This window comes from Scaptodrosophila lebanonensis, unplaced genomic scaffold (genome assembly GCF_003285725.1).
Source record: "Scaptodrosophila lebanonensis strain 11010-0011.00,11010-0021.00 unplaced genomic scaffold, SlebRS2 tig00000061-arrow-pilon, whole genome shotgun sequence".
NCBI lineage: Eukaryota > Metazoa > Arthropoda > Insecta > Diptera > Drosophilidae > Scaptodrosophila > Scaptodrosophila lebanonensis.
This window is the reverse complement of record NW_022060554.1, coordinates 6,431,925-6,457,408: the sequence shown is the minus strand read 5'-3', so window position 1 is coordinate 6,457,408 and position 25,484 is coordinate 6,431,925. Positions and strand designations below refer to the sequence as shown.

Here is a 25,484-nt window from a genome sequence, read left to right as displayed (position 1 = left end):
CGATATCGATAACATTTTGGTAGTTTCCATTTTTCATATTACAAAATTCGGTTTATATGTTTTGAATATATTTTGTCTTTGTTTTTATTGTTACTTTTTTAGTGTTTAGTTTTGTCAATTCAAACGCACATGCCTAGTAATTTTTTTTTAGGTAAATTTTTTTCTATACTCATATTATATGTATTTATATTTGTAAAATGTTTGTTGGAAGTGTTTTGCTGTGCGAATTTGTTATCGATTTAATTTTTATTTTCTTAATTTCTTTGCATATGAATTTATAAAATTTATTTATTTATTTCAATACTAATTTGTTGCTTTATAAAATTTTGAAAATATATATGCATATATATATATATAGTACTTAAATAATGCATAAGAGTAAAAATATATATATATATATATATATATATATATATATATATATATATATATATATATATATATATATATATATATATATATATATATATATATATATATATATATATTTACTTTTGTACATTATTTAAATCTCGTTACTAATACATTTTTTGATTCAATTAAACCAAAGTCGGTATTTGTTTTACATTCAGTGCGTCTAAACATTTCATAATTATATAGTCGTAATATTTATTATTGCAAGTTGCTTTTACTTTCTCTTTGCTGACACCAAATTGTTTTTCTGCAACATTTATTCAACAATTCGGTGTTGCTTTTAAATACTTCGTTTATAAGTAGCACATCAATAAAAATCTTATTGTCTTTCATTTATAACTCTATGTAGCAGTTCTTCGAGTACTTCTTAATTGGAACTGTTTTTTTTTTTACAAATTTTTGTTGTTTTTTTTTTTTGGTTTTTTGATTTACTTTATTAATTTTCTCAAGACCTTACGTCGCAGAAAAAGTACATGTAAAGACGTTGACTGCGTTGCACATGCATGTGGAGTGCAAGTCAGAGCCTTAGCCTGCCATTGAAAATGTAGCCTGAGTTTTCTTTTTCTTAGTGTGCTTTTAGGCGTCCTAGAAGTGTTGCTAGTGGCGAAGTGGAAAGGTGCTTGATGAAAATGCAGGATTTCGATTGCAAAGTGAAGACCTGTCTGAGGTGTTCCAAGCAAGGTATCAGTTCATTATATATATTTATAAATTGAAATGTCGATGCGTACTCGTACTTTTTGCATCAATTTGACATTTTAGACTCGATTTTTACAGTAAATATTGCAATTTGCTTAAACTGCCTAATCATGTAATTTCGTATAAATTCTTTGTCATTAAACTAAAACGCTTCGAAATCTTCTCTGAGTATAGGTATGTATTCCATATATGTATATATTTACGATATTTATTAACTAATTGCATGCTACGCGTAATTCCTATCAAATTTTTGCCCGTGTGCTAGTGCTCAAATTTCAAACGATTGTCAACCAACATACATACACACGACCCAGCGGCCCTACTACGCGAAAAGTCCATGCAAGCGTAGGCGATGATATTGATGATGATGTTGCTGTTGTTGCTGTTGTTGCTGCTGCTGCAAGCGTTTCCGCTCATTATTCATTTTAATCTTGGCTATCCGTATTGATTCAGGCAGCACCGCCGTTGCCGATGTTGGCAAATACCCGCTAACGAAAGTAAGTCGACTGTTGTTGCTGTTGATGCCTAAGCTGCTGCTGCTGCTGCTGGTGCTTTCGTTGTTGCTGCCCTGCATCTCATCAAGCTCGCCTTCAAACAGATCTGGATATACGCTGATATTGTCCAAATTGTCAATGTCAATATCGCCTGCCTCGTTTCGCACGTAGGTAAGCTGATGATAGGGCGTGGCCAGCAGTTTTTGGGTGGATTTGCGGAGTGATTTCTTCGTTGTTGCTGCTGTTGCTGTTGCAGCTATGACTGTTGTTGCAGCTGCATTCGATATTGTTGTCGGCTCTGTAGGTGCCACCTCGGTTAGTGTGTTGTTTAAGTGTCTATTGATGTTCTTGAATATACTGAATAGCTTGTCAGCAACATATTGCTGTTGCTGATGGGGTGTTATGATAGCAACATTTTGCTGCTGTTGCGTGGCTGCTGCTGTTGCTAAAGCTGTTGTTGCAACTGTGGCGTGCCATGTTACTGCTGTTCCTGATGCCACTTGTAGTCGTGGTACTTGTTGGCGCATTTTCAGTTGCCTCTGTTTTTTGTTGCTCGCCCTGCTGTTCACCAACTGTTGTTGTTGACTTTCGTTGTTGTTGATGTTGCTGTTGCTGGGCAGTCTGCTAAACTTGGCTGTATGATTAATTATATCAGTCTGACCACCCATTATTGCAGTTGTTGCTGCTGTTGGTGTGCTAGTGTTGCTGCTGCCGTTTGTTAGCTCGTGTTGCCGCTGCGTTGTGTGCCACTTGTTGTACATAAGTGTGGCCAGAGTCGCTGCCAGTGGCGTTTGCTCCAGCACCAATTGTGTTTTTGACGTCGTCGCTGTTGTTGTTGTTGTACTAAGCGGCAAGACACTGCTGCTACCGTTGCTGACTGTTGCAGCTGTCGAGGTAGTTGTTGCTGCCGCTTGGCTGTTTGTTGCTATTGCTTTGGTTTCATAGTTTGTTGCGGCTGTTGCTTCAACCGTCTCTGCCGTGTGTAGCAACTCCTCACTTCCATCGTCTACCAACTCAGCTTCGTATTGGAACAGATCAGTGTCGGCGTCCGTGTCGTTGCTGCCGCTCAGTGTTGTTGTAGCAGCTGAGGCTTCTGTTTCAAGCTCAGTGACGAATGTGGACCAGGCATCGGTTGTGCTGTATGATGTGCTCGGCATGGCTGGCCTTACACTGTCCGCACTTGTTGTTAGCAACATGTTGCTGACGCTGCTGCTCTCAGCACCATCTTGCGTAAAGCTATCGATTGTTGCAGTGGGCGTGGCAAACCAGCCGCTGCTGCTGCTATTGTCGGCGTCTTCGTAGGCAGTAGGAAGGCTGCTGGTCAGCTCACTGTACATGTTGCTGCTAGACTCGAATGCTGCTGCAGTGGCGGAATGTTTCAGTCCCTTGCGTCCCTTTCTCCGCCGTCCTTTACGCTTGCTGGCCACTGTTGTGCTACTGCTGATGACCCTGCTTGCCGCCGAAGGCCTACTTGCTGTTGCAGCAGTTGTAGTCGTTGCTGTTACTGTTGCTGTTGCTGTTACACTCTGGGCAGTTGAGTGCTTCGTTGGACTAGCTGTCACTCGTTGTTGCTTACGTTGTTGCGGTTGCAGTCGTCGCTTCTGCTTATGCTCGTGTTGCTGTCGTCGCGCTAGCAATGTGGGATCATTATGATGATGCCGGACTTGATGTTGCTGCTGTTGCTGTTGCTGCTGTTGCTTTCGCTCTAATTCTAAATGTTGTTTAGTGCTACTTAAATTATTACTACTATTATGGCCATTATTCGCATGTTGCTGCTGCTGCAACTTTTGATTTTGGTTATTCGATTTGTGGCGGTAGTTTTTATTGCGCGAGACTTTCCGCCCGTTTGTCCGTTGCTGTTGCTGCTGCTGCTGCTGTCGTTGTCGCTGGCTGCTGGCGACTGTTGCTGCAGGCTTTGCCAATATCGCGGCGGTCTCGCGCCATTTTGGTAACATGTGCTGATGGAAAAATTGCTCGGCTTCGATTTTGGTAAACATGTAGCAGGCATCGTTGACGCTTTTCTTGGGCCCCACAGGCTTACCTCGATGCGTGAAGCCGACACGTCGCTGCAGATCGACTACGGAACGGAATACAAAATAACCGTGCACGATGGTCTCGTTGAAGTAGCAGGTATCGCCCCTTTCTTTCTGCAATGAAACAAAATCCGTGAAGAAATTATGAACAAGTTATAACAAATTTCGCAAAGTTATTGTGTTCAGTGCCCAACTACTCCACACCCAGACAACAAAAATGAAAACTCAACTGCTTTTCCGTGATTATTTGCATGTGTAAATGGCATGGATAGACAATAGCTGTACATGGAATCCAATATTACTATTCATGATCAAAGCACACTGATTTGAATCATAATTACTTGCAAAATACTAATAACGTTGCGAGTCTACTTTGAAGACTGAATTATTAATTTAGGACTGCTTTAAAATAAGTAATAGCCGGCATAATGTAAATTGAGGCCGTACTTCAAGAAAACACACACACATACAATATGTATTTGAAATTTTAAGAAATACTTAATAATTAATACTTTAATATTTTAATACCCATACTCCTAATTCGGTTTTTACACGGTTTGAAAAAAAAATTTTAATTTTTTTTACTCGATTTTATTCCATTTAGCATTCAAAACAACACAAACAAATAAAAACACATAGTACATCTCACACACAGCTAGGAACCATTCTGGTATGGAACGTCACAAAGAATTATACAAAGAGGTAGTAACAATTGGCCAACAACTGACATAAAAGAGTTCACTGTTAAAATGAAGATGCCGAACGAGCAAGAGAGAATTCAGTTCAAAATTATTCCAGCAAGCGAATTGGATGACAGTAATTAAATTTATGTTCTTATATTTATGATTATCATTCAATTTTTTTTTCTACCTTAAAAATTGAATAACCTATTCTTTTTGTTAAGCTATTTTATATACATTCAGATGTGTTTTTAGTTCCAGAACTAGTCATACCAAACCATGAATACTTAAAAAATGCTTGTTTTTTCACTAATTTTAGAAAGTTTTAGCGATACGGAACCAATCATACGGTTTTTTCTGGAACCAATCTACCGTGTAAAAACATAATTATGTAGGTGGTATATAAAATGACAAGAGTTGTCAAAAACTGAGTACTCTGTATACATTTTAAGAGTCGGACTCTTGTTGTTTGCTTTGATTTTTTTAATCATACTTCTGTAATAAATGCATTTTTTGAATTTTCACAAAGAACATACTTGTATATTGAATAAGGGTACGAAAATTTGTATATTCATTGGTACAGGGAGGCTGTACTAGTTGGAGCTACAAGCAGACGGTAAACTAGTCATGACCCTTCAACATCAGTTACATCAGTTACGAGTAACTTCCGCCACTTGACACACAATACAATTTATGAGCTGCATTTCCGACACTTGCTGCTGTCGAAATCGTGGCTAAATACGCAAATCACGGGCCCACTTAGGACTGCCAATGTGTGAAAACGGGACAAATAGCCCGCCATGATGACATGCCGCTTCAAAGTGACACTAAACAACAGCGATGGAAGCGTCGGTGGCATCGATTTGTGTGTTTATTTATAAAACACTTGAAATTCCAAAACGACAAGAAAACAAAACTCGCTTTTGTGTTGTGTACTCGTATTTTAGACGTCAGCAACACGCGTCTGTATCGGTCCACCCCCTGTGGGACCCCAGCCTACAAGCCTAAGTGCCGGCAGCCAGCGATCTACACATTTTGTTCAACAATCACAGATCGGCGAATTAGTTTTGATTTAAAGCATTGCAGATCTTTTCTGCCACTGATGAAGATAAACATGTCATATAATTCGGCCATGTTTGGTCAGATCGTTAGGTACAGTATACACTCGAGTACGAGTATGTAGCATAGTATGCCTCAAAACCTACTCGCACACGCATTTACATAGCTTTTAATTTATATTTTGCTTCTCATCAGCAGCAACAAGTGGCTCTATTCAAGTGTCAAGTTGCGGCGCTGCTGATGGCACTCGCATCTCTGGAGAGGGTCTTGTGAAGTGCGCGGCAACTTCTCAATCTTGACGAGACATTGTTTAATGTGTTGATCTGGGAATTCCACAGCAATTTTATTGCGTATAAAGCACCAATATTCGAATGTGTGTTAGATCTGTGTTTAAGACAAGTTGCTTGACTGGGAAGACAATGTCTAGATGGTCTTAAATTTGGTCGGAAATTTATTGAGAATAGTAGCTATATGCTGGTTATTAACTCTTAAATATCGCTCTTTTACCCACTTCTTCACTTTGTGGCATTTATGTATCCAAGCACCTCATTTAGAGTGTAAAGAGTTCGCGGTACGGGGAACGCAGATTTCGAACTGTAGCATCCAGTTCCTTGTTTATTTTATTAATTTAATTTAAGTATATATATCCTCTTTTGTTTCATTTTATGTTTATTTAAGATAGTCAGGCCGCTTGCATTCCACAGTACAAGCTTCAAGCCTACTAGCTTGATGATGACTCTGGTCAATTAGCGCGATAGGGTTCAACATTGAGTAAACCTCTCTTCCATTATGTTCCACATGCTGGAGAGTACTGCCGGCTGTGGTGTGAGGAGGAGCTCTATAGCTGTTGCTGTTGTATAGCTTATCCAAGACTGCTCGTGTGTAATTGGATCTTCAGGACGTTGGGTGGTGACTGGAGGTCGTTACGGCCTGACTGGCATTTAGGCAGCGCGCTATATGGCCTGTATATAAATGGGTCGGGTCTTCCTTCGATCATTCCAAGCATGCTGCTCCTTATTATTCTTTGCATGATCCAGTTCCAGAAAAATGACATTGCGGCCTTTGTTGATCTGTTTTTTTGCATTTACGATATGACGAGTGGTGCCTTCGGTGGTTGTCGAATAATGCAATTCCTGTATAATGACGTTCTTCATTGGCGCCTATGTAATTTTCGAACTCCTTCGATGTGGCAATGTGTTTATTGCCGGGTGTATCTTAGCTGTCACTTTCACCATCGTGTACATGTTACACTCCTGATCGAGCTCTCCGAGTCACTGGATTACTTACTTACATCTAGAACTTTGATCCCTATAATTTACAACATGATGAAAAATGTATATCTAACCACGCATATTCAGTCTTCGAAAAACTCTTTCATTATTATTTGGCCGAGATTCCGTGATTGTAATTTCAATACAACACAAGGAGGCTACGATTTTTGTCTGGACCAAAAATAATCCAGAATATTTAATTAAAACTTAACATTTACATGAACAATTTGTTAGAGCGTTATTAAAATATGTATTTACTTGATCAAATTTAAGTCCACTTTAACTCAAATATCATTTATTAAAATGATTTCCTAATAGGAAATTCCCGATTTAACATCTTAAATGGGCAAAAAAAAAAAACAACTACTTTACTAGAGATTCAAAAACTTTGTAAGATTTGATAAAAATCGGCAATTAAGTGGATAGAATTCAACCATCACTAACAGCCATATAAATAGTATAACGGAGGGAGAGAATTTTTTATTCGAAATACTCAATAAACCATTTCATTGCTCATAATGATAGTTTGATTTATGATTTATAATTCCATACAAAAAACAAGTAAAAAAGCTAAAGTCGGGTGTCCCGACTTTGAAATACTCTGTACATATGTTTACAATAATTATAGAAAATAAAAAAAATTAAGAAAATAAAAAAAAAATTTGATCGATTTTACCTCTCTCGGTATTCGAACTCACGTAAAGGGTGTATAATTGCACATTTACATAGCAATTGCGTCTGTGTGAGTGTATGTATGCCTATGGTCATCAATTCGTGTCTGTGTAAGCATTTTCGCAGTCAACCAAACAGCAACATCAACAACAGCCGCGGGCAGCGCTTGAGCAGCGCTTGAGCAGCGCTTGAGCAGCGCTGCAGCAGCGCTGCATCAGCAAATATATTTATGGCTATAACTTCTTGTTAAATCGGTCTATCATAATGAAATTTGGCATACGGACACATAATAACTAACTGGGGGTATTTCCAAAATTTTAGTTCGAAATTCCAAGAATTACGGGAGTTACGATTTGCGGGGTAGAGGGGGGAGGGAGGGGAATTCCAAAATATACATTTTCTACGTATTCACATAAGGCATCTGGGACTAAAATTTTGTGTTCCTAGGTCTTATAGTCTCCGAGATATAGGCGATTATACGAATGGAAAATCGGGAAAACCCCCATAGGGGGGAAGTGGGGGGGAAAATCAAAAAAATAAAACAAACTCGTATAGAATACACACATAACGCATCTTCGTGCAAAATTTGGTGTCTCTATCTCTTATAGTCTCTGAGATCCAGGTGTTCATACGGACGGACAGACGGACAGACGGACAGACAGACAGACAGGGCTAGATCGACTCGTCTCGTCATGCTAATCAAGAATATATATACTTTGTGGGGTCTGCCACGCCTCCTTCTGCCTGTTACATTTTTCAGCTCCCGCAAACCTAATATACCCAGATATACATACATAGTACATTTCATGTACAGAGTATAATTAAATTTAATGAAGGCCTCCTAGTTGTAAAACGTTCTTTGTAATGTATACTATTTGATCAGTTTGATTGATAATGGGCGCGAAATTGGTATCAGGAAGCTTCACCAATATAGTTTTCCTAATGAAAAGTAAGTAACGTAATTGTATTGGTGGAGTGTCCTTCAAAATCGGTGCTTCCCAACGACGAATAGTGTGGATTGCATTTGAAGCTTATAGTTTCTAAAAATTCCCCACCGCATAATAACCTTCAGCTATGCGTTTTTATTATGAAAAAAAAATCACAGCCTAGGCACTTGTTTGCACTATAATTGAACTCGGATTTACGACTATAATCGCCAGCCATAAAGTGGCAATTGCAAGTTTTCTGTGCTTTGATTTTGACCTCCAATGCTACGCTGAGCAAACACATTCCCAAGTGGCGAGTGCCAAGTGCCGGCTAACTGTACTACCCGAAAAGGACATTGAAATATTTTTGCGATTGCGGCATGCGTGCGGAATTTATGGCCGCGTCACCATTTGATTGATTAGGCATTTGATGTGGTGTGTGCATTGTGTGTGTGTGTGTGTGTGTGCGTGTGTGTGTGTGTGTTTGCCAATTGCCAATGATATTTATGTAGAATTGCACTTGAGTGGCGCACGCTTGCGAGTAATATTAGATGCTTGCTTTGTGATTCGGTCCGGCATTGAAATTATCTAGAGAGCACACACTCACTCGTAAGTATATATGTGTATATATGTATATATGTTACAAGTTCAATTGGAACTTCTCGATCGGCCTCTCTACGTACTATACTGGAGAACTGCGAATTTTCGATTCATTGATGCGCGAAATTTCAGTTGCAATTTGTCGGTATTCCATACAGCATGGAATTATTAGAAATAAAAATTAATAATGGCTCAGCTTGGGCTTTTGTTATGCAAATAGTATAACGTATACGCCCCATAAGCCAACTTAGTGTGCATAGTTGTTGTTGCTGCTGTTGCTATTACTGTTGGTGTTGCTGTTGCTGTTGGTGTTGCTGTTGGTGTACGAGTATGCCAGTTATTATATTTTGAAGCAAATGGCCGACTCGATTTCTATAAGCAGTTATTATTTGTATATTTATGTGGCCGTAATTGCGAACAAATTTAAATATTGTAATAAATATTTTCTTGGCGGTTTGTTGCTCTTGTTGTTGCTATTGTCGCCGCAGTTGTTGTTGCCTGGTGTTGCTTGACAGATTTGGTGCAGCTGCTTTTTTTTACACTTTATATTTTTGTGATTTAGACAAAAATAAAAAATTGCATTAACCGTGCACTCGATGTCGCACTTGACGCCGTTCAACGTAATTTATGCAATTTGGCTTAAATCGTTTATGAACAGTATTGTCGCTTATTGTCGTAAAATGTTCGTTTGCATAAAACTATTATGTGGAACATGTCATAAATTATAGTGTTTGTACAGTTAGTTTGCATAAGAGTGGCGGCATTTCAAGTACAATGCAATCAAAGCTGCTCGTAATCACTTCTTACGAGTATCTTTGCACGTACAATGTGTTTTATGTGTGTACGTCTATGTAAGGGGCCTAGCCAAGGTGTTAGCTTAATTGTTGTAAAATGATAGAATTTCATGGAAATATGCTATTCATATACCCGTACAGCCCGCTATCTGGGGTACTATCTATGACAATTTGAGTCTAATGTACCGCCTATGCTCAAAAAGTGTTTGACTTCGACAGATACTCAATTGTTCTCTGGAAAGACGCTTAAGATTAAAGAAGTATCAAATTATACGCTGGAAGAACTAACGTCTCTCAAGTGTCACAGCTCTTATATCTCATTGCTCTATTTCGGTTACGATGGCCTATTAAAGAGATTTCAAATTTACGAAATCAAATTTGTTCACTTTTATTTATCTTTCAAGGGAATATACACTTCTGCAGACTGTAAACTAGTGGAAATGCTTAACATTAATTACTGGGAGATCGGAAGTGCAAGATTTGTTGAAAATATTATACAAGTATGTACGTGCTCTGTTCAAAAGAAAAGGTGAGAGCTTTGCTCGATATTAATGAATAAATAAATGCTATTGAAAAAAATTAATAATGAAAAAGAAGGTTGTAACACACATGAGCACGAATGTTTAGGATATTGGATTCTAATGCTGATATTAGAGCGTTTTTTCATCATTTATGATGGCCACGGCTGATCAAACGCGTAATAGGCATTAAGTGATTTGATTGAACTATTAATTTTCTTAACTAGTTTGTGATTTGTGTTATTATACCCTGTACCCAAAAGGGTACAAGGGTATATTAGTTTTGTGCGAGTGCACATGGAACACACAGAAGGAGGCTTGGTAGACCCCACAAAGTATATATATTCTTGATCAGCATGACAAGCCGAGTCGATATAGCCATGTCCGTCTGTCCGTCTGTCCGTCTGTCTGTCCGTCTGTCCGTCTGTCTGTCTGTATGAACGCAAGGATCTCCGAAAGTATAAGAGCTAGAATAACCAAACTTGGTATACAGATTCTCCTGAGACCGAGAAAGGACGAGTTTGTTCATTTTTTCTGATCCACCCCCCCACTCCCCCCCTATTAACGATTTTCTATAACTTCCGTAATTCTTGGAATTTTGAACTAAAATTTGGTAGTCACATTAGGTTAGTTATTATATAACCGTATACCAAGTCTCATTATGATAGAATGATCGGAAAGAAAGTTATAGCCATATAACCAGGCCCAATGCACACATACATACATATGTACAAGTACACAAACACGCATAAGGCACGATTCTGATGTAAATGTAAATGTATGTATGCATGCATGGAATATTTTATATTTAATTTAGTTAATTAATTAAATTAATTTAGTTAATTAATTAAATTTAATTAATTAATTAATTTAATTACTTTTTTGTGGGGTGGTACAGGGTATTTAAGAGTTGAGCCTGCTCGACTTTAGCATTCCTTTCTTGTTTTAAATGTTGAACTATTGATGCTTTGATATTAGCACTAGTACTAGTAGTGATTATTCATCTTAACAATACTTTCGTGTACTTACCATGCCAACTAATCTCCAATTGTCGTTGAAACACAGATATCTTTGTGTTTCTTTTGCGTACAGAGCTATTTTGAAATCGTTCTTCACATAATCCGGAAAGCCCTCTATTGTTATATTTTCTGCAATTATATAGGAAATTATCACTTAATTAGTCGAATTGTTATGAGTTCTGCTTTAAAACAATTCTCTATCCGGTTTTCATTTTAAAATTATTGGTAGAACATGACACAACATTATAAAAATGCTATTATATTTAGGTGTGGTGTAGGGCAAAAACCCCAACCCTCTTCCTCGATCTTTTCTATCTTTTAAATACTGAAATTCTTCTTTCAGTAAACATTGTATATACTCGTATATACATAATATATATATACTTAAAAGATTTTCCCATTAACTTGAAGACCTTTTGTATGTTAATGTTCAATTTTTTAGCGTAGAATTTCCCCCATTTACGACATAGAAACATTATTATACCTATGCATCGAAATACAATGCTATTGTGTCATGCTATCGAGTCATATGGTGAGGGGGGCTGTTGTTTCCTGTTGTTCCAAGTTTGTACATAGTCAGTGCCATTTGTACATCTACCGTCTCTGGTAATCAACTACAGTTCCATGCTAAAGGAAGCTGAAAACTGGCGGCCCATTTAAAATTATTATTTGCGCTGCTGTAGATCTATTAAATTGATATGGCCTGGGTTACTGTTACTTTTACAATAATAGCATGTGTGGCTCATGTTTTGCTTTGTCCCTGTCCCTCTTCACTAATTATAAATTAACAATGCAGCCTATCCTCCGCTCGCTCTCCGCCTAGCTTGTATCTGGTGCTTGCAATAGCCCAGGGCTATTGAACTTCAAGAAGCCACAGCCGAGGGCTAAGGCCCGGAGCTACTAATAAGCATAGCACTTCAGCCAAAGAAAAGAGAAAAGCGGCACGCGGAGAGGAAAACCCACTCGAGTTAGATTGATAGGTGACTAGGTTCAGCGTAGACGTCAGGGTGAGCGTCGTCCATGGTTGTCAATGCTGCTCAAAGTTTTTTAGCTCGTAATTAAATTTATGCACAGAAAGTCTTGGCAATACTTTGAGCTCATGTTTCATAGGCTGTAGTAGGCTGACTGCCTAGCCTAGGGTCCAAAGCCAAAGGCAAAGGCAAGGCGCTTGAGTGACTTTGCTTCACACCTTTGGCCATAATCATGAGCCACTTGTGCCAGCTCCTTCCCTACTTGTTCTCTTCTTCTCCCTTTCTTGGTCGCCTTTCGCCTTTTGTTGTTATTGTTGTGATTCATAGGCTTGCTGCCCGAGGTGCTACTGAAGTCGCATAAGTTATTGATTTCATTAGTTTAGCGACACATGTGCGAGTACTTCGAAGTTTGCACTTGTGAGTGCATGCCAGTCACTTGCCTCTGGGGCAAGTGCCAACCTCTTAGGACGCGGGCTCACGTGGATGGCTCTGTTTGTTTTGAGACTGGATGGTGACTGGATGAAGTGGGCTACGCATGAGCCAAGACCAGTATGCTTCTCTCTACAAACTATGCTCGTATGCATTTGTTTTGTGTCTTACGAGCACTAGGGACTGGGAGCGGCATGCAGGATGGCTGGCCGGCAAGGAAGTTACATATGATGGGGAATTGTGTTACTTATCGGGTTGCAGCGGTGATAACGGTACGGTAAAGTTTCTGCGGCTTCTGCTACGTACACCAGAGCATCACATGCAACAGAAGAGCTGCTGCAATATGAGTTATTGAACTTTGAGATCTACAGCTGTTGACAACTAATTAACAACGACCAGAACTCAAGCGACAACGACGCTAAAGCCCATGTTGATTGAATGCTTAACAAATGGAAATATATAGTCCGGACTGATGAAATAAAGATTCACCGATTTGGTCTTGATGGTAGAAAATATATGCGAAGCCCAAAAGTAATAAAACTAAATCCAAAGTGTGCGTCAACTGTCGCTAAGAATGGTCGCGGCAAAATAAATATTTAGGAGTGTATCCCATGGAATGGAGTTGGTCTCATAATCCAAGTAGTATAAAGACCCTAAACATACGGCGATTCCAACGAAACAATTTTTAGACAGAAGTTCTCTTAGGGTTCTTGAATGGCCATCTAAGCCCATTCAACGAACTACGTTAAAAAAGTGTTCGACCAACAGAATAAAACAAATTTGGACATGAAAGGGAAAATTAGGGATGCATGGCATGGAATACCTGTAGAAAGAAGCTGGCGCTTTATAATGTCCATACAACGCCTATGTACAGCAAAATTAAAGCAGAAAGACTTTCCCACCAAATATTTATGTATGTTGAAAATCTAAAACTATTATTTTATTGATTTTCCTCAAGTTTTTTTATGTCTAATCATTGTTCATAAAAAGTAGTTGAGTTATAAATTTCACCGGGGTTTGTTTTTAAGTTCATAGGTCTCAAATTTAGATTATGTATATATTTTATGGAGCACATTAAAAAATGGGGAAATATGTTGTTAATAAGTTGCCAATAGCTGTACTTGGATATGTGAATATCCTTTCCATCTTACTCAATTATGTTCTTTATCTTCCATATTGGCATATATGCGAAGTTTACATCTGGTTAGCGATCCACACAAGTTCATATCAATATACTTAAGCTGCAGCTTTAAGACCGTATTATTTGAGGGACAGTTTTTTAATTTTTTATCATTTTGAGTTTATTGATACACAAGCCTTGTTTATACTTGTTAACAGCACATTACCAATGGCTGAAGTATTGTTATCAATATAATGTATAGAGTATAGAGACTGCAAACTTCCAAAGTCCAATATGTAAGCAAACTTAAGGCTTAAATGAACGCCATCATTCCCATACTTAGTTTGATCAGACCAGGTCTAAACAAAATAAAATTCGCGAAGATTGCATAACTTTTATTTGTTAACACTAGAAATACCGGGTTTCTTTTTATACCTTCAAAGGCCGTATTTTGCTTTAAATTGATATAAAAAACAGTACCAATTTATTTTTTATTCAAATTAAACAATTTTTGTTGAACTGAGTATTATTTTGCTTTAAATTTATATAAAAAACAGTACCAATTTATTTTTTATTCAAAATAAATAAAAATAAAGTTAGTTAACTTTATTAGTTATTATTTATTTGACATTGCCGTCTCTCATTGTTTGTTAGTACTTATTTCAGAACTATTGTAATGCTTAGATTTTTTCGCTTACTCTACACATACACGTAGATCGCCTCCAAGTTGAAGTATAATTTATTCCTGTTACCTTTCGAAACAGAATCGACAAAATCAAGTATATTGTAAAAACCCGAATGGGTCATCTTCGCGTTCTAGCTCTTTTCCATTACCTATGCTCATGTTGGAGTGCAGAGTACTGAAAATAATAACATTTTTCCTGATTTTAATAGATAGACGATCTCTGTTTTCATTATAAACGTTTCATATCTAGTGGAACGAATAGATATACAAATCGGCGGTACTGCTCGTCTTGCGTACGCCATTTTTCCAACAATACTCGCCTTTTCGACCATTAGGTTTTTAGCCAAATTTAGAGACGTGAAAAAGTAGGTATTTGTAATGGAATCTTATTTACTATACTACACATAATTTAATAGTCTTTTATATAGATTTAGGATAACATTATCAAATTAGGAAAAGTCATAAAATATGAAAAGAACCAAAAACATTGTTCGTAAAATGTTTAAGAATGAAATCGCCGAACCGTAAAATTGTCCGCCGTGGTCTTTCTAGTGTTAAAGCTTAAATATGTAACTCAGACGGGAGCCGGGGAGGACTCCACAAGTTTTGAACGACATAACTGTCCGTCCATTTGTACATCTGTATGAGCGAAAGGACATAACAAACATTGGTAGAACAATGATATTATTCTCCAGATTCCATTTTATCTACATCGTTCTAGGAGCAGTGAAATGTGAATTACGGGGATGGTATTCGTTTTTATAGCAGAAATACTAAATAGTAGAAATTACGCATATGGTATTCGTTTTTATAGTAGAAATACTAAATAGTAGTCTACAAGTAGTTTTGCAGACAAAAAGAGCGGAAGGAAACACACATTTTAAAGCAAAATATTAAGAAAGCCTTTCCTGGCCAATTTTTGTTATTGAATGTTATAGCTAAAAGAGTGCGACTTCTTCATTAAGTAGGGAGTTACATCACAGATTAGTGTAAAAGCGTTCAGCTGAACTGTGGCAGTGCTATTGCGACCCAACATTCAAAGTTCAAATGTGAAACGCAGCGTGGGCTGAGGAAAATTGCCAACGCCAATAAAAACCAAATGTTTATTTTTATTTACTGCCCAAAAATGCGCACCGAAAATAGTTTCGAGCCACGACCCAAGTCGCATGAAATGCATTTATGCTTGGAATTTTTATAGCCCTCGATCGTAGATATTTTAAAGATTTTTTTCGTTTTGTTTTTCACTCAATAAAATGTTTGGATTGGGTCGCATTTTAGCTGCAAGTTATTCAGTCTTAAAAGTTTTTGTCGAGTTTCTAATTAAGTTATTAGTCATGGCGAGGAATGTTTTTTGTGGCCTTCGATATTCGGTTATGGGCGGAGCACGGCCCCGGAGTCCGTATCGCGGTATCTCTGCACTTTAAATGCATCACCATAAATAAATATGGCAAAAAAAGCTAAGCCTTGGGAAGGGGAGTCTGAACATACGAAGGTGGCTGCATGATGCTATCGACAGTTTTTTTTGAGTTGGTTATGCGCTGTTTTAGAACTCAAGGCAGCATGTTTTCCCCTTCCTGCTAATCTTTGGGTTTTAGTCTAGACTGGTTTTATGAACTTCGTTTATTTGCCTGATTACTACCACAAGTTGGACGTGAGCGTTAGAACTTTTCAATCAGTGGAGTCAAGAGTGCCTTAAATATGAAATTTTCAAGCATCTCACGATAAGTCGCTTATTAGTTCGTTGTAGTTATTTTTCAGTTTTCACCGACTATTACATTATGATGGAATCGTTTTAAAATCAACATAAAATTTGAAAAAAAGAGCCATCATTTAGAATCCCTTCCAAAAATTTTAATAAAAATGTATCATTTTGATTACATTTATAAATTGCAAATAATACAAATATAAGTAACAACATTTGTTGATGCACCCCCTCTTATTTTCAGATGACTTGTCCTGTGCTTCTGGGTGTTACAAAAACTGAAGGATTTCATAATACAGGTCATGAAATTAAAATCTCAATCAGAAAAGTTTCAATAACTGTCATTACAGAGACGATTTTGGGAATATAAAAACCATCTGGTACTTGTTCAACTTCATCCCATAAAAAAGTAATTAACAGCAGTACGTAATAGATTTTAAACTGATTGTGTGTGAGCTTTGAATTATGGTCCTGTAGTATAATATATGACTCCATTAATATTTTGCTGTACAAAGAATGCCTTTTACAAATTCGATTTTTACGCACAATTCTAATCAAATTGAAGAAATCCTCTCAGCACACGCATATACACGTGCATACTTGTATAAACGAACATATATCACTAAGGCGCTCATATCGCCACCTAATCTTTATCTGAATATTTTCTATAATTTTAATTGCTTTCTCGACCACAAAACTCAATCAGAGCACCGTAAATTCAAGTTATTTGACCCAGAAATGGGTGACGGTGCCAGTGCCAGTGACGCCAACGCTCTGGTTCTGGATGACTCCAATCGTAATAAAAAAAGATTTTTGTTTGCTTTGAAGCGCCCAAGAGTAGAACACCCACACAAAGAGTAGACAGGGCATGCACCAACACTTTAAGTATTTATATATATACATATGTATTTACATATATACTATATATCTGCTAGTAGTATGTGTGTGTGTGTGTGTGTGTGTCCGTGTCTGGGTCGACAAATCGTGCGCTAATTAACTCATTGACACTGTGGCCTCTGTCTGCATGTAAGTATGTACGAGTATTTATTTGTATGAGTGTGGTGGCGTCAGAAGAATCGTGCGTAAAAGTTCAGAGATGTGCTATAGCTCTTGGTATGGTTGGGGATGGAGATGGACTTGTTGCTTGGTACGCTCCAAATTAAATGGCGCTAATTGTGGCAGCGTCAGTGCGGCGTGCCAATGCAATTAGCGTGATATGGCTATGGCTATGGCTATGGCTATGACTCTGGTTGTGGCCCGCCATCGACATAGCTCTCAGAGCCGCTGATAAATGGTGGGCCAGGCTGCAATTGCAGCGACGCCGATAGATGGCTACTCGCACACGTACATACATATGTTGACAGAGAGTTTGCGACGGAGTTGGAGTTTGTTTTCCTTTGGAGCTGCTGCTGCCCAATGGCATGCCAGTTTGTTTTGCTTTTGTGCTTTGGGCGCGCTTGGCTCGGCTTACAACCCAACGTGCGGTACGACGAACAAATAAAACGGTTTTTTCCAGGAAACGTGACAAAACGTCAATAACATCGACTCGACTCGACTTGACTCGACTTGACTTGACTTGAGTCGAGTCAGGTTGGATTGTGGGTCGGTGCGGGGGTCAGACTGGGCATAGTTGCAGCAACTATGCTGCTGGGTGATGGTAATATGTAGTGTATGCAATGGTGGTAATGGCATCTGCGAACGGACTGCGACTAGTCTTGGGCTTCGGCTCGGGCTTGGGCTTGGGCTGCATGTGACAAATTCAAGTGCTTTGCACTTGTTGTTGTTGCTGTTGTTGTTGTTGTTGTGAGTGACTGTTTATGCAAAAGTAATTACTTACTCGTACGACTATGCTCGCGTCAAAATATGAACGTAATCTAAGACGACGACGTCCAGTCTTTTTCCTGGAATGCAGCCGCCGCCGCAGACATTCGGACATTCAGACATTCCTGGAAGGTGCCAAAGAGCAATGCACTTCTATATTTGTGTGCTACGTCCAAGGATACTCGAAAAGCCAGCCTCTAGCTTTCACCCAACCTTCTTGCCCATCGCCCGCCGCACAAATAAATGCAAGTAGAAATAAAAATACCAACAGCAATGCCGAAATAAATAAACAAACAGCAACTTCATCAAATGCCCGGGCAGTGAAAGTGAGACCGAACCGAGATCGAGTCCAAAACTAAAATCAAATATTGGCTTTAAATTGCCCAACAAATGTTGCCAGCCAGCATTATCATAAAAATCGTTTATCTGCTGATGCCAGCTCAGATAAACGACAATTTATGCTTATCAGTGGTGTGCTCTGCAGTGCTCTCCACACAACGCCCACCTGAGATCAGTCAGACCTAGACCCTGTCGTAGACCCCAATGTGGGCATCGGAGCTCCCGCATGGCATGCAAATCAATTCCAAAAAATCAAATTGTGGCTCATAGTGCTCGTCATAACTCTTTAGTTTGCCGCTGCCCTGCCCCTGTCTCTGTCCCTGCCCCTGCCACTGTATCTGTCTCTTGGCAATGCTTATCACGCCAATCGAATGAATGATAAACTGGCTAACTGGCTAAATGACAAAGTGAGCGTGTGACGAGCTCATCGTAAAACCATTTGGAATGGAATTCCAGGCAGCATTTTTGACACCCAGGCCCAGCCTGTCCCATTCCCTGGGTCTGGGCCCGAGCGCGAGTCCGGGTCCGTACTGCTCTTGCTGCTTGGTTTTTTTTTTTTCATTTTAAATGCGTTCGTTTTTTGTTGTTTGTGGTTTCTTTTGTTTTTGTTAGCAATAGCCATTTGATTTTTGATTTTGTTCATGCTGAGCAGTTTAGCATTTTATGATTTTTTAATTTTATGTTGATGAACCTCATTGCTTGCATATTTAATTAAAATTGGTTTTTGTTTTGTATTGTTGTCATCTTTTTATTGGTGTTGTTTGGTTCGTTCACTGTTTGTTTTCCTGATTTTAATTTTATTACATTTTGCATTTTTATTGTTGTCCGTGATTTTGTTTTTGTTTTGTTTTTTCTCTTCTGTCATGTGTTACATTTTTCAGCTTTCGTCATTATATATCACAAGCCCAGCTTGTCGGCAGACTTAAATTACTCATATAAACATTAATGTTGTGTTAAAATTGTGTGATGGCCCCCAACCTCTCACTTGATCCAGCCATGTTAGTCAGTGTTATAAAAGCTTTACTTTAATCTCTGATTAAAGTCGATTGTTTTTCTCAGCAATGCAGCGCCAATAGGGGTGAAAAACGATAGTAACTAAAATCATAAAAATTAGCCCACATTGTTTAAATGCTGACAGCTACAAGGAAAGCGATTACACCTAATTTTGTTTTTATACGGTCTGTTTTTACACGGTTTTGATTTATATGATTGCACTACTTCATTCCATGTAGCATTTTTATACGACTTTTTCTGGAACCAATCTACCGTGTAAAAACAGAATTAGGTGTATGCACATATAGTATGCACATATAGTATATGTATATTAAGAATGGCCTTTGTTTTATTTCCATTTATTACATTGCTCAATTTGATTTTTTAAAACTAGCGTAGATAGGTGAAAAATGACTCAGCTTGAAATACATTACTGCCTTTAAGAATATCGTAATCAAACATGGTACTTCCGAGACTTATTACAGCGTATACTAAAATCAGATTCGAGCGACTTTAACATATCGCTCATTTAGAATGCTTTTTTTTGGAGAATATAATATTTATACTTAGTATTATTAATGAAGAATGCAAAATGGATCCCATTACGACAGACAGAGTGGCTTTGAATACTAGCACTATGATCATTAAAGGAATAGACAACCGAAGCTAGGGATATGCGATAGTTTAGGCCTTTGGGTTGGATCGATTCGTATAGTGCAGGATTTCTCCAATTTCTTTTTCACTGCCATACGCATACAGTTTATTTTGTCGTATTGATCTCTTTCCGTTTGTGCAGAAGTATTTTATGAACGAAATTCCTTAGTTGCTACACTGGTATGGTGTCGTATTCTATAGGAGTAAACGATATTATGCAAATGTTTGCTACTTTTTTTATTTGTTTACTTTTTGTGACTGGCGCGCCTATTTTCTTATCGCTTTATACTCGTAGTTAGATTGCAATAGACCAATTAAAACCGAAATCGCAGCCAATCTGCAGTAATTTCAATTCGCCAAATTGCAAATTTATCGTTCGTTTTGCGAAAAAATCTCTTAGTTAACGTTTTTATAATTTTTATTATTTTGTTGCAACATACTATATTTATATCCTTATGCTATTCATGACGAGATAAATCAATACACACATGTCGATCAAAAAAAAAAAAAAAACAAGTAAAAAAGCTAAAGTCGGGTGTCCCGACTTTGAAATACTCTGTACATATGTTTACAATAATTATAGAAAATAAAAAAAATTAAGAAAATAAAAAAAAAAATTTGATCGATTTTACCTCTCTCGGTATTCGAACTCACGGAAAGGGTGTATAATTGCACATTTACATAGCAATTGCGTCTGTGTGAGTGTATGTATGCCTATGCGCATCTATTCGTGTCTGTGTAAGCATTTTCGCAGTCAACCAAACAGCAACAGCAACAACAGCCGCGGGCAGCGCTTGAGCAGCGCTGCAGCAGCGCTGCATCAGCAAATATATTTATGGCTATAACTTCTTGTTTAATCGGTCTATCATAATGAAATTTGGTATACGGACACATAATAACCAACTGGGGGTATTTCCAAAATTTTAGTTCGAAATTCCAAGAATTACGGGAGTTACGATTTGCGGGGTAGAGGGGGGAGGGAGGGGAATTCCAAAATATACATTTTCTGCGTATTCACATAAGGCACCTGGGACTAAAATTTGGTGTTCCTAGGTCTTATAGTCTCCGAGATATAGGCGATTATACGAATGGAAAATCGGGAAAACCCCCATAGGGGGGAAGTGGGGGGGAAAATCAAAAAAATAAAACAAACTCGTATAGAATACACACATAACGCATCTTTGTGCAAAATTTGGTGTCTCTATCTCTTATAGTCTCTGAGATCCAGGTGTTCATACGGACGGACAGACGGACAGACAGACAGACAGGGCTAGATCGACTCGTCTCGTCATGCTGATCAAGAATATATATACTTTGTGGGGTCTGCCACGCCTCCTTCTGCCTGTTACATTTTTCAGCTCCCGCAAACCTAATATACTCTTGTACATTTCATGTACAGAGTATAAAAAAACAGTAAGTACGAACAAATTATTTTGTTTGTAGCCAATGTTTTTGAATTGATAATAGAGCGACCTTTTATTTTAAAACCGGTGGACTTTATCATACATAGGTATTCCATAGGAACGATTGGTGCGACAAAGTTTGTTCTGCCCATTTAAATATTCATTCTTTATTTATTGATATATTTTTCAAGTGATAATAGTTTACACCAGAACATTATTAATATTATTTATAATATTTTAAGTAACATAGATTTGGATAATATTTTTTAACAAAACCGGGATACAGTATAATTAATATATATAATTAACTATCTAATTATCATTTCATACATATTTGTTTGCTAATATTTATTATTATTTCGAAAATTTGCATGCAGGAAAATATATGTATAGTATGCATGCATATTCAACAAAAAGAGTAATTATTCCATCAGCCCAATCCGAACAATGTTACAAATTGGAAAAGAGAATACTTAATCCCAGATATTTTATCACTCCGGCAACAAAAATAAACTCGTAAACAAAGTGGTAAATATCCATTTAAGACTCGCTGCTGTTATTGATGAGTTCCAGGCGATACACGCAATTAAAAGCTTAGCGAGCAATTTATCAATGCAATGGACAATATCGATGACAACGGCATCAGCAGTAACAACAACAACAACAACAACAACAACAACGGACGCAGCAGCAGTCCTTTGTTTATTTCTCTGTGTGTGTGTGTAATGGGTGGAGTGGGGAGGGGGGGGGGAGGGGGGGAGAGGGGGTTATTGTAAATACGAAAAGTTGCAATGGGCGCCCCCCCTTCCCACAGCAACCAATCGACCCTCCACTCGACCAATCGGAGTGAGGACCGCACGCAGTTGGTCTGGTTCTCTGATATTTACAGTTAATTGCTGACCAAGTTGCCGCTGCTGACTGATGCGAAATGTGAAATTACACTGATAGTTTAATCAGCGAGCAACACCAACAACAGAACCAACAACAACAACAATAACAACATAGAGTGACCAGCATGGCTGAGAAATTGCCGTTGGCTGTTGCAATTTTTACGCCTTTTGCGTTTTTGTTTATTTATTATTGTTGGTGCGGTTTCGCTTTCATTGTTGTGGTTACGAGTAAATGAAAAATAAATTGAAACTGGCATTTAATTAAGTTAAATGGCGGTGGTAATAGTAGTGCCTGTGCTCGGACAGAGGCATGTGGGCACTATTCGCAGTGTAAATAAATAAATAGGAGCGACATGCCAGAGCAATTTATTTATTTAAACAAATGCCAGTGTACGCATGCATATATCACATCGGTGCGGGCTAATTGCAGTCTTATCTGCGCAAGGACGCGCGCTAATCGCGGCCTACAATCTGACGAGCCCAGGCTTAGGTTGCAACATGCCGCAAGCGCCGCAAGCGCCGCAAACAGTGCAACAAACAAAGTCAACTGCAACCTGCCAAGCCATGCAGTTTATTAATTAAGTGCAAACGCAGTCACTTACAAGCCGTTTAAGCCAAGTTGGCCAACCTGAAATTAGCCCGAGATCGCTAATGCAACAACAAATAAACAACAAATAAAAACAGCAATAAAATAAAAATGCAAAACCGAAAACTGCAGCCGGGCGAAAAGTGTCAACCGGCTATATGAGATACGAGGCAGTTCTGCCACTTGTTTGCAATTTTCGGTTGTCTCTTTAATGGGCCTGAAAATTTTGCTTGGGCAATTGCAACAGTCGCCGTCGAGCCGGGTAAACAAATTTGCGGCATGTACGAGTGGCAAACTCCAACGGCCTTCCAACTGCCCCCGCCTCAGCCTCAGCCTCAGCCCCTGCCCCAGCCCCAGCCCAAGCAACAGCTCCAGTCGTCATAGCAACTAACTTGGCAACTAAGCCAGCGTATGGGTGCGGACGCTTTTTTCTGTCGATGAGTTACTGTGACAATTTTGATTGTTTTGCAAATTTTTGAATTGTAGAGATATGGGCAGAAGCAATGATTACTTACGTCAGCATAAATTAAGATATACTTTGGCACGATTTACTCAGACAGGTGTTAACGGGCACAGATATGGTTTGTCTTAAGTGCCACAAAGAGCTTGTCTCAGGAAGCCTCGTAAATCGTCGGCTTAAGTCCAACAGCAATACAAAATATTACAAAATATGACACTCGTAAATAATTAGTTGGCTTAACATTTTAAAATTAGCCTTATGGCGGCTATTGCGGACTATTACAGTCTTTACAGTCATCAAAAAACCACTCCAATGTGAAATTCAATTAAAAGAGTTATTGCCAATGTCTGCTTACCAATTTTGAAAGGTTAGAACCTTAATACAACTATATCCAAGTAACAGCTATTAAGGTACTGTTAATTTCCTGAATTTATTTAGTCGGGAACAGGAGTGCATAAATATAAATTATAAAAACATTCGCCAATTACAGTAAAACATGTAATTTAAACCAAAGTTGTCGTTTACGTCCTGAATGCCAATAGAACAGTTATCGCAAGAATCGTATTAGCCAAAACCATATACCCTTACTTTGGATTTGTTCGTTACAACAGTTCGCGACATTCTTTTAAACAACATTTTTTTAAATATTTGATTTGGTTCAATGGACAATACTTGTATGTACATAATGAAAGGGAACACTTTCCAATGTTGAATTTTCAAATCCTCTTGAAAAACCAGGGTCCGGGTCTGACATGGAGTGGCTTAGTTCTTGGGACTCTAGAGATTTTTATACTCGTATGTATATTTAACATTGCCTTCCATAGTGACGCGACCACCCAGCAATTTTTCGGGGAAATCCTGAGTTCCACATTTCCAGCTCGGACTTGCACAATGAATCCGCCCTGAACCAAAGTAGTGGGCGTGTTGCAACCACTTACAACATAATTACAGCAGACAACAAGCGAAAAGAGTCTCTGGAAACTATTAACATGTCTGGCCTACATGATAGGCCCTTTTAATGATGCCATTAATTAACAAAAATTACCAACAATAACAAAACATTTTACACAATTTTAACGCCCGCAAGTCACAGGCACAGGCACAGTCCGGTCATGGTCCATCGTTGATGGTCGATGGTTGATGGACCATCCATGGCCAAGGCATGGATAGCAACGTCAGCTTGGATAGCACTAGAGCCTTTTGTAACACCTTTTGATTTACGCGGCAGGCGCGATGGCCATAAAACAATGTTAGGAGCAACCTTTTGGCCAAGGTGCTAGCTGACTGGTTGGCCGACCGGCCTGATCTATGTTGCCGGCTTATGTTACGCGGCAGGGCGCCGTGTGTCGCCTGGAGCGCCTGCTTTTTGTTCCTCTATAGTAGTTAGACGATGGACTGCAGACTGAGGTGAGCATTGGGCACCCACCCCACGAGCACGTGCAAGACAATAATAAAAACGTCATGTCCTTGTCTGGTTGGTTGGTTGGTTGGTTGGTCGCTTGGTCGAGTGTGTGTGGCCAGCAGCATCCGCATCAGTCAGCATCAGCACCAGCACCAGCAACAGGATCAGGCCCAAGAGCGCCCAAGGTGCTAAGTGCGGCGGGCTGTCTCTTCTTTGTTTTTCTGCTATTCTCCGTTTGGCTTTTATTGTCTGTGATTTTTTTGCCAGCCAACATATTTTTGTTTTATTGTTTTTAGCTCGTCATTATTTCTACTTTCCGTTGCTGAGTTGTTTGTTTTTGGGCCTAGGATCGGGCAGGACAGCACAGGACAGCGCAGAGTTGGCATGACGGCTGCCTAGGCTGCGCTTTTGTTGGCAGTTATGTTGATGTGCTACGTATGTAGGTGTACGTGTATGTGTATGTGTATGGGTATTTGTGTTTACTTTGGCAACCGTCGACGTGTCCGTCAGAGCGTCTGACACTGAGTGACATTGCTGTACAACTGTCAATGTTGTTGTGTCTGTCTGTCTGTCTGTTGCCATTTGTAGCATTTCGTTTTATGTCTACTGTTGACTGTTGGTTGTTGGTTGTTGGCTGCCTTAGCGTAGCTTACCCTTAATTAAGGTCTCAGGTGTAAAATGCTCATAAAAACAACGAACGGATCTGTCCGACAACAAATTATGCGAACACACACAGATTGGCCCAAGGTTCGTCTTGTATTTTTTATTTTCTCATTTTGCTTTCTGTTCTTTAATGTATCGCAAATCGATTCGTTGGAAAAATACTCCTTCATTGCTTCAGCTGTTGAGATGG

The 25,484-nt window shown here is 38.7% G+C and overlaps 1 protein-coding gene across 2 annotated transcripts in view; it reads right to left on the bottom strand.

Moving 5' to 3' along the window:
• Positions 1-979: 979 nt before the first annotated feature.
• Positions 980-25,484, bottom strand: part of LOC115624572 (serine-rich adhesin for platelets) — a 90,378-nt gene continuing 65,873 nt past the window's right edge. For both annotated transcript variants that reach the window (XM_030519301.1, XM_030519302.1), the window contains 2 exons: positions 11,187-11,305; positions 980-3,751 (listed from right to left, as the gene is read on the bottom strand). In XM_030519301.1, coding sequence (XP_030375161.1) covers positions 1,433-3,751; positions 11,187-11,305 — 2,438 coding nt within the window. In that variant the 3' untranslated portion in view covers positions 980-1,432. The remainder of the gene's footprint in view (positions 3,752-11,186; positions 11,306-25,484) is intronic.